This window comes from Parasteatoda tepidariorum, chromosome 9, assembly GCF_043381705.1.
Source record: "Parasteatoda tepidariorum isolate YZ-2023 chromosome 9, CAS_Ptep_4.0, whole genome shotgun sequence".
Classification (NCBI taxonomy): domain Eukaryota; kingdom Metazoa; phylum Arthropoda; class Arachnida; order Araneae; family Theridiidae; genus Parasteatoda; species Parasteatoda tepidariorum.
The window spans coordinates 68,503,199-68,514,188 of NC_092212.1; the positions used below are offsets into that span (position 1 = coordinate 68,503,199).

At 27.6% G+C, this 10,990-nt stretch overlaps 1 protein-coding gene across 1 annotated transcript in view; it reads left to right on the forward strand.

Moving 5' to 3' along the window:
* Window positions 1-10,990, forward strand: part of LOC107451754 (arginine methyltransferase 4) — a gene marked incomplete in the record, with an annotated part of 39,270 nt that overhangs the window by 3,198 nt on the left and 25,082 nt on the right. Inside the window, 2 exon segments of the mRNA XM_071185936.1 lie at window positions 6,160-6,260; window positions 10,392-10,496. Of these exon segments, the coding sequence (XP_071042037.1) occupies window positions 6,160-6,260; window positions 10,392-10,496 (206 nt within the window).

Consider the following 10,990-nt stretch of genomic DNA (forward strand, 5'->3'; position numbering starts at 1 on the left):
TGCAAATCAGAATACAGTCTTGTATACCATTAAAAACAAATTTTGTGATGACAGTTAAAATATATTTTATAGCTGTTCCACTTAATAAATATGAACTGTTATTTAAGAAAAGACAATTAGCTATTTTATATACTATTTATAAGAAGAAATGACAGTGATCAGGAATTACCCCATTGATCAATAATTACCCCATCTGTAGTGGGCAACATTTGATACAGTTTTCTATAATCAATTATAATGTTTATACTAGATGTGAAACAATTAAACAAAAGCTTACACTATTTTTATATCAAAGAAATATAAAGTAACTCAAAATATTTATTATTAAGAGAAGGAGGGGGATCTTTGCAGAAATGTGCACATTTTGAAACCCATCTTTGAAATTGAAAATACAGAAAGCAGTTTAAAAGATACTTATTTTGTTANCAAAAATACTATATCTATTATTAAGTAAATGTAGTTATACTTTAGTAAAGTGTACAAGCATTCTTGTCCATGCCTCAAATTTAAAAAAAATTTATTTTTTTAAATATAACTTAGGTGATCATTATTTACCCCAGAAACAGAGTGATCATGAATTATCCCGGGTCACCCTACTTTATACTATTTGCTAATATTGTGTAATAAAAAATGTGTAAACTCTTTCATTAAATAATAAAGTTAATATCGTATTAAAAATCTAAAGAAGTGAAATGATATCTTTGAATTCATTACTTATTGAAGTTTCTGGAATTTTGTAATGACAAGTGATAAAAAGGAATATTGTTTTCCAGAATTGAATGGGAAACATTTAATTTTTAAAAAATCATTAAATTTAATTTATTGGCCTTACAGTGTGATTTATTGCGAGATGTTAAGTTAGTGTAACAATTGCACAGACAAATTTATTTACATAAAAATAAATTACCTAAATCTATTGTATAATCAGCAGTATTATCTGGATTTAACCATCATGTTATAAAAACCTTTTTAACTTAGTTTTTTAATTATTCTTGAAAGCTTTAATTTAGGTGTAAAAATACAATTATTATAAATATCAAGTTATTATAAATATGAAGCAATTTTAGGTAAAAATATTTATAAAATAATGTACAGCTATGTTTATTTTGTCATGAAAATCGAGAATTTTGTCATCTTATAAAAAGTTTATTCCAATATTTGTGCTAAATATTGATAGCTTAATTACACTTATAAATTGAATGACTAAAAGAACTCATTATTGTTGCTTTGTTTATTTCAGTGTAGACAATTATTCAGTGTAGTAGCAGTGTTTGTTTATTCAGTGTAGACATTTCAGTTTCAAAGATTCATTAAAGCAATCATTTATATTTTCCTAAATTTGAATTACTTTATTCATCAGTGAATATATTATATTCATGATTTATAGATAACAGGGGTCTGTCCAGACATTTTGTGAAAGAACCTGTTTTTGTAAAATTGTGAAAAAACAATTCATAATTTGTGAATATAAAATAAGCATTAAGTCACATTCTTTCAACCAGGGTCCTGCTTTTGTGAATTTGTGCAAATAGGGTCCTGTTATTTGGTATTTAGCCTACACTGTTCAACATAGAATATTCATTTCAGACAAATAATGGAAACAAAATCACTCACATTTTTAATAATTTCAAATGACTTATTTTAAATAGCACAACTTAGTAAGCTATCATTTCGAATACACATTAAGTAAACTTCTTCAAATTCTTAAATTTATAATATTTTATAATAAAAATTGTCAGAAATTAATTTTTTTTTACATAATATTTTAATAATTAATTTATGAATAAATATAAATTGATCAATTATTTATTTACAAACAAAATTATGATTTAATATTATTAAGAAAGTGCACACGATGTTTGTAAAAGTAAAAATATTTTCTTAAAATACAACATTTGGAATATAAACTTAGGGAAACTTAGTTTGTCTTGAACCATCTTTCTCCCCCCGCCCCCCGGGAAGGGTTTTTCTGATTAACAAAACGATAATGAAGATAAACAGATTTGTGAAGGGTCCAATTAAAAGATAAATCATTTTGTGAAGGATCTGTTTTTAAGCTGAAATATTTTGTGAAGGGTCCGTTAACGGACACAGATTTCTTCTAAACAGACCTCTGGGTAATATTCATGTACACATGAGTAATGACTAATATTGAGAATAAAAAAATTCTCAAGGTGAGATCAGACAATTATTGAAGACCATTTTAATTTGACTTTATTTAAAAAATCTGCCTAAGTTGTGACATGAAAGAATTAAAATCCATGTTTAGATTCATAACAACTCATTACCTGTAATTTGAACCAAATAGTTATTGTAGCAAATAATATTGATATTAATGGTATCATGATTTTAGAAAACCAGTTAATAGTTGTAATGACTTTGCCTATATTTTTTACAGATGATATATATGTTGTAATTATAATGTGAACATTTTGCATGATTTAACTTCTAATAAAGTGTTATCTGTTTTTGGCAACTCTTGTCAGATTTCGGCAGTTTTTGACACTTCTATAGTTTTTTTATGTATCATATGTCAAACCAGTTTTTGATGTCGAAAACCCAACCTAGTTTTTTGGACTATCTATTAAATAAAAATATGTGAAATCTTTTTTTTTTAATGCTCTCGATGAACTGAAAATAATTTTGAAATGTCAAAAGTTCGTAGTCCCCCCCGTGGCAAAATTGTGACCGCACGGCGACAATATCGCATACCGTTACTGAGTTTTTGCAAAACGATTTTTCATTTGGGAAGGGAAAAGTTTTTGTTTTCCTTTCTGCATAATTTTTGAAAAAAGATTTTCCTGCAGAATTTTTTTCTAAGATGTTTCTCTTGCGCATTGGAGAGGAAAGAAATAATCTATTATTTTTCTATTCTCATTTAAGATTTTTGAAGAACATCTGTATTGACTAACTTCAGCAGCTAGAATTTCAAATTTATAATATAAAATAAAAAAATTCAGAAATCGTGAAAGTTTAAAAGTGTTTGCTCTAGAAATGATGTTCTTTCTTTCATTTTTTCCCATATTTTACATAAACTTAGTTGAGTATCTCTTTTTCTTAAAGTATCCTACTCTCGTGATCATTATTTTGCGAATTACTACATGGATTTTACTATTTTAAATTTATGTATGAATTTTAATTTATTATCGTTTAATTAATTTAAGAATTTTAATTTTGTGTAATGATTTACAAAATTCGAAAGAGGAAATAATTAATGCGTTTTTCAACCTACAAAATGTAAGAATATCACCTATAATATATTAGAATTAAAAAAATATTGCTTATACGATTAAAAATTATTATACATTTTTATTCGATACTTTCTTCTGTAAATACAACGTTATTGTTATTTTAAATGAGTAATTGTTTTAATCCCCTTGGCAAAATCGTGGCAACATTGTCGCAGATGGTTACTGAGTTCTTGCAGAAAGATTTTACCTTAGGGAAGAAAAAATTTAGCTTTTCTTTTCAGAAGAAATTTTCGAAAGATTTTATCTTTTCTTTAGAATTATATTCAAAAGATGTCTTTATTGCGCTTGCGCATCGGAGTGGGAAAAAAATGCTTATGATTTTTCTATTTTCAATTGAGAATGATGAAAAATAAAGAATAATGAAGTAAAAAATTTGGTTTTGTTTTCTGTAGAAATTTTCTTTCTATTTTTTCATGCAGTTATTACTGCTGATTTGCACACAGCTTTTAAAACCTGACATTTCCAATGCAATATTATTAATACAATATTATTTATTACCACAACTGAATCTTGAAATGAAAACACACATTTAGTAACCTCTATTGAAGAGTCCAATTTGTATGATTTCGCTGTCAATCTTTTTTTCTTTTTTTTCCCCGGCAGTTACTGCTACGGAATTCACTATTTTTTTAAAAAAAATTTAATGTGATGAAGAATTACAAAATGTGCGAAATGTTATAATGACACCCATAATATTAGAATTATAAAAAAATTAAATATTCAATTTAAAAAATTATTTTATTTGATCTGATTTATTTATTTTTTGAAGTTAACGTTTCTCATATTTTAAATTAGTAACATGTATATTTATTTTTAAATATCTTGCAGAAAGATATTAGTATTGGATGATATGTCACAGAAAGCCCGAAAAAATTCTGCCACAGGGGTTATAATTAAAAGTATCTTAAAGCGAAATATATATGTGCTAGGGAAGTTTGTTTCAGAAAGCCTAGAAAAGTTCTGCCACAGGGGTAGTTCTTTTATATTATAAATTTATATGTATTATTTTAATTGAATAATGTTATTGTTTTATTTATATATGTACAGGGGTCTGTTTAGAAGAAATTTGGGTCCGTTAACGGACCCTTCACAAAATATCTTTTCATAAAAACGAACCCCTCACAAAATATTTTAACTTAAAAACGGACCCTTCACAAAATAATTTATCTTTTAATCGGACCCTTCACAAATTTGTTTATCTTCATTATTGTTTTGTTAATCGAATAAACCCTTCCCAGGAAGGGAGGGGGGGAAGAAAGACATGTAAACAAACTAAATTTTGTCTTATGCAGACGCTTCTTCCTTTATTTGTCCGAAATTAATATTCTGCCTTCAGCAGTATAGGCTAAATACCAAATATTTATATGTTACATCGCTAATTTAGTAGCTGCAGCTGCTGTTTATTTTTTAAAATGCAATTTTCTTAATTATAATTTTACAGTGTTGAGCATGATCTTGTATGTCTTTACAATTTAAAAACTCCTTGAAAAAGTTTTTTTGCAATAACGGACCCTGTTTGCACAAATTCACAAAAGCGAACCCTGGTTGAAAGAATGTGACTTAACATTTATTTTATATTCGCAAATTACGAGTAATTTTTTCACAATTTTTCAAAAATGGACCTTTCACAAAATGTCTGGACATACTCCTGATATATATATATATATACAGACATACAGGGGTCTGTCCAGGCCGAATTTACTACCGTTTAGCGATACCTTCACAATTTCATTCCAGCGGTAGTTTCACAAATTCAACTTTAGGAAAAAGGGTAGTTTCACAAAATACTTTTTCTTAAGAGAAACGATAAATCCATATTTTTGTGTTGATTTTTTAATTTTTCAGAAATTATGTCTAAATTTTCACAAAATAGGTACCTCTCAGAAAAACATAGATAGACCCCTGATATATATGTGTGTGTAAATTAATAATGTAAGATCTATTTTATGTAATTGTTTTTAGATTTTTTAAAGAAAAAGAAATATAAGATATAAAATATTGAATCTCTTTCTAGCTGGTACCAATGGTCCAGATTCTCTCCTTGAAATAGTGTTTGATAAAGATACTGATGGAGCAAAATTAGGAAGCCATTGTTATGTAATAAGCAAAGAAGTCTCTACTGTCCATTTACAGTTTAGAAATGTTAATGGTAAAAGATATTTTAATTTTATTTGTCCGCATAGCTTTTTAGTTATTAGAATTGATAAGAATTTATGTTTATTGTTTTTTAATGTTATAGTCTTAAGAATGAGTAAAATTTGCCTTAATTATAACTTTGAAAATTTATGTTTTATTGTTAATTTTTATAGTTAATTACAGTAGCCTTTTAACACTAACCTGTGTTAAAATTTTTACTTTAAAATTTATTTAGTTTCTGAAACATAGCTGTGAAAAAAAGTTTCTCAGCATGAATATTTCCTTTATTAGGTACATTAGTTTTTATTTTTTAAAAAATTATCTAACCTTGATGTCACAAACTTCAGGAACTTAATTTTTTTGATAGTATGAAATTTAAAAAAAAAAACCTGTTAACCGATTGATTTTAACTTTTATTTCTCCCTGGCCTATCGATTTATTTCTTATTCTCATTATTTCGCCATGTGTGCTTATTTCTTTGTTTAACAAATTATTTTTTTCTCTCTAATTTCTAAAGTATTTAAAATACTTATGCACCAATTTCTTCGATTTAAAGCTGTAAAAAGAAATTTCCATATTTGAAAAGAAGTTCGAATTATCTACCGTATAGTCTGACCAGTAACACTCTATGGTATTTTTGAAATTGACTTAAAACTTCGACAGCTCAAAGCATTCTAAAAGCAAAAAATATTTCAAATTATTAAGCATTTTGACTTATTGAAATTTTATTCTGAATATTAGTGATAATGTTATTTTTTAATTAATGTTGCAGATCTGTCAAGGTTTAAAACAATTATTGATGGATTTCGTAATGGCAGAAATTCTATGTTTTCTATCCGTACTGATGATTCTTCAGCTACTCAGTATTTTCAGGTAGGTTTGAATGCATGATCTTATCAATTTTTAAGAAAATATTTTCCAAGCATGTAAGCTGTCTACTCCCCCCCCCCCCCAAANCCCCCCCAAAATAGTTGATATCTGAGAAAATTTAAAAATAAATATTGCTGTTTCAACGTAATTAGCTTTTATTCTCTATTAATAACTTTATTACCTTTGTATATTTATTAAAATACAATATTAAAGTTGAGTTAGGTATCTGAAACATAAACCAGGAGTCTGTCCAGACATTTTGTGAAAGATCCGTTTTTGTAAAATTGTGAAAAAATGAGTCGTAATTTGTGAATATAAAATAAACGTTAAGTCTCATTCTTTCAACCAGGGTGCGCTTTTGCGAATTTGTGTAAATAGGGTCCGTTGTTGCAAAAAAAACTTTTTCAAGGAGTTTTTAAATTGTAAAGACATACAAGATTATGCTCAACACTGTAAAATTATAATTAAAAAAATTAAATTTTGAAAAATAAACAGCAATTGCAGCTACTAAATTAGCAATGCAACAATGCTAATATTTGGTATTTAGCCTATACTGCTGAATGCAGAATATTCATTTCGGACGAATAAAGGAAGAGGCGTCTGCCGAAAACAAAATTTAGTTCGTTTACATCTGTTTTTCTCCCCCCCCTTCCTGGGAAGGGTTTATTCGATTTACAAAACAATGATGAAGATAAACAAATCTGTGAAGGGTCTGATTAAAAGATAAATTATTTTGTGAAGGGTCCATTTTTAAGTTAAAATATTTTGTGAAGGGTCTGTTTTTATGAAAAGATATTTTGTGAAGGGTCCGTTAACGGACCAAAATTTCTTCTAAACAGACCCCTGTAAACTCTTACAAATTTATAGTACTAGTGTACATGTATTTGTACATTTATAGTACTAGTGTACATCATAGTACAAACATGATATTTGCTTTATTTTACAAGCATACAATTCTGCTGTAGTTAAAAAAGTAACATGAATGCTACTTTTTTTGAGAAGCCTTTAAGTTTTTTTATTTTTTTTTAATTGTATGACAGTATTGATGTTGTGTTATCTAATTTAGTCAACATTGAGTGTCTTATAATTGGATTTTTCTTATAGACTATGTATATAAATATATATTTGTAATTGTTGGAGTATTTTCTTCTAACCATGGAAGTTGAAAATTGCAGCTAAAATATTTTCTCTGAATAAAAATTGAAGTTTAGAATTTACTAAATGCAAAAGATGATACAAAAGTATAGTTAATTTATTGGTGTTTTAATAATTAATCGACGCTTGCTCATTAGCTAAAAGAAGTTTTTGGATGCATGATAAGAATTTCATTTGTTTTTTTTTACTACTCTCAAACAATCAAAAAAAGTATATGAAAATCTGTTTTGGTACAGTTATTGAGCAAAAACAATTTCAAAATTATCTATTAATAAATAAATATTTACAGTGCCCTCTCACTTATGCACCACCTCTTTTATGCACCTTTTTCATTTATACGACGATTTTTACAGGTCCCAGTACATAAGGTATGAAAATAATGGTAAACGTCCTTCATTTATGCGTCGCTCTAAAAATAAATTTTTCAATAATGCGCCGAAATTCTAGGCTAGCATTTTAATTTTTTTATCCTTTAAATATTTTTTTCTTTTTCTAAAATAAAATGTTTTAAATCGAAAATGAGGCTAATAAGCAATCCTTGTTACAGATAAAAAGAAATATATGTTGTTATATCCCATTGAATTTTCTTCCCCCTGTGACCTTTTCATTATTGCTGTTTCTGGAAAGACATTCTTTCTAGAATTTTAAATAGTGTGTCTTATCTGTTGCACCAGCAACAATGAAAGCCCATTCATCTTCAAGAAAATGACTATTCCTCTTGTCCAGAGGTTAGTTTTACACCCATGCTGTTTTCTAGAATAAGAAGACACCTGGAATACGAAAGATGAAAGAGACCGCAATCACTTACTTGCAGTCAGATGGACATCATTAGTAAATAAGAGGCGGTTCAACTTATTGTGAAGCATATTATGACGTTTAGTACTTTTCTTAAAATTTATCATGTGATGTTTCACCCCCTCCCATAAAACTCAAATTTTTTGATGATACTGACGAGGATGATAAAGTTCCTCCAAATCACACAGCAATATTAGAAGCTTGAGACACTATTCGTGACTATTTACAATTTAATTTTGCTTCTGAAACTCCTCCTTATCACATTTATATGAACTGAAAAAAAAAACTGTTTTTTAAATACGTCGTCAAAAACAAATGCAAACATGTATTAAGATTATTTTGTAAGAAAATAATTTGTCTTAAGCTATGATAAATTTTTTATTTGTATAGTTATAGTAAATACCAAAACAGTAGGGTGACCTGGGGTAATTCCTGATCAAAAAATGTGAACATCTATTTTGTAAGAAAACTATTCAAGATAGAATTATAATATTTACTGGAAGTTTGAGGCTATATGAGATGAGTCCTAGGCTACCTTGTTTTGTTTGAAAATCTAATTAGAATTTAAAATATTTTAAATTTTTAGTGATCAGGAATTACCTCTTCTCTTGTTCCTTTCTGGGGTAATTCCTGATCACTTCTGGGGTAATTACTGATCACCAGTTTTTATCACAAAGGAGCTGTTTAAAAATAATTATACAGTGGTAATTAACAAATAAGACATCAAGATCAAACAAATAAACCAAAAATATATGTTTAAGCAGCTAATAAAACAATTTATTTAAAAAGCAGAAATAAAGGCTAATAATTTAAATTTTCCAAAAATCTTTTAATCGTGCCATACATTTTAGGCAAGCAGCCAACTCATTTTCATGTTCTGCTGGAATATAAGAAAGAGTTCCCACATGGGGTACTTTTGCTGTATTTTGTAACTTCATTAAGGGAGAGTGTAAAGTTAAGAAAGGTATGTCAACAGCTCTGGCAGCAGCACTCACACTGAAATTTTCATTTTCAATCATTAAAAGAAATTTACTAATTAAGAAATTTTAATTACTAGAACTAATTTTGCTTTCTAGAAGCTGAGTATCCTTTTTAGGCTTATAATTTCTCACCATATTTATATTAGGTTAATTTATTAACTTAAAAATTATTCTAACAATGTACACATATAAAATTAAGATAGAAGCAAGGTAAGACAAATCCGAACACATTTGTCTAGCATACGGTTAAAAACAAATTTTTTGATTAAATTGAGCTAAAATATATTTTATAGTCGTTCCACTTGATAAATATGAACTATTACTTAAGAAAAGACAATTAGCTATTTATTAGCTTATTTTAATACTATTTATGAAAAGAAATGACAATGATCAGGAATTACCCCAGTGATCAATAATTACCTACCCCATCTGTCGGGGGCAACATTTGATATAGTTTCCTATAATCAATTATAATGTTTACAGTAGATGTGAAACAATTAAACAAGAGCTTACTTTCTTTTTCTTTGATATGAAAAAAGTGTATCTCAAAATATTTATTATTAAGAGAAGGAGGGAGATCTTTGCAGAAATTTGCACTTTTTGAAACCCATCTTTGAAATGGAAAATACAGAAAGCAGTTTAAAAGATACTTATTTTGTTAGATTAAACAAAAAACTATTATTAAGTAAATGTAGTTATACCTTAGTAAAGTGTACAAGCTTTCTTGTCCATGTTTCAAATTTAGAAAAAAAATTTTTTTTTAAATAAAACTTAGGTGATCATTATTTACCCCAGAAATAGAGTGATCGTGAATTACCCCTGGTCACCCTATAAATATTAACATTTTATCTTTAGAAACAAATTTATTCATATTGTCACTGCAATTTACGTTGCGTTATAGAATTTTGAAGTTTTTCACTTATGCGCTTTTTTTTCTTGGCCCGTTACACCGGTGCATAAGACATAAGTGAGAGTTCACTTTATGTGGGGTTATTAATCAATCTATTTTATTTAGACTTGACATATTTTAGCTTTATTTTTAGAAACATTTTTCTTGTCTAATATATTAATGTCTCTCACTCCATGGATTCAAAAAATCTTCTCTGGTTTATAGTTAAGTCTTCAGATTATTATCTAAAATTTATCTTTATTAGAAAGTGTTGCTTAGAATGTCTTCTATATCTTTTTTTTTTATTTTCTACAGTTTTATGGATACCTTTCACAGCAACAAAATATGATGCAAGATTACATTAGAACATCAACTTATCAACGAGCTATTTTAGCAAATATTGACGATTTCAAAGATAAAGTAAGTATATTTAACTTATCATTTCCTAAACATTAATCATGTATTTTCAAGACAAAAAGAGTACTTTTCCGGAGTGAGATTATTGCTGTCTCCTGTGCAACTCTGCTGCATTTTGCGAGATATTCTCAATTTCGGACTTCATTTTCCTCTCTCTGCTGTTGAACCGAAAAATCTCTCGATCATTTTATAATGGCTAATATAATCAAGAAAAGAGTTCTTTGTCAGGAACTAGTTATTTTCTCATGATCATCTAAAGTATTTGAAAATTATTTTGCATTTTGTTAATGTATATAGTGCATAAAAATATTTTTTGAGTTCTTAAAAGGTGCATATTTTTTGTTGAAAGATTTGGCTATGCACCCTGTAAAATTTAAAGTTTGTAACTTACACAGAATCTCATTATAAAGACTCTTATTCTATCCGTATCAGCATCCTCTCTTTTTTTTCTTCATAAGTTCTCATTCATGCAATTTAAAATCTTACCCCCCCCCCCC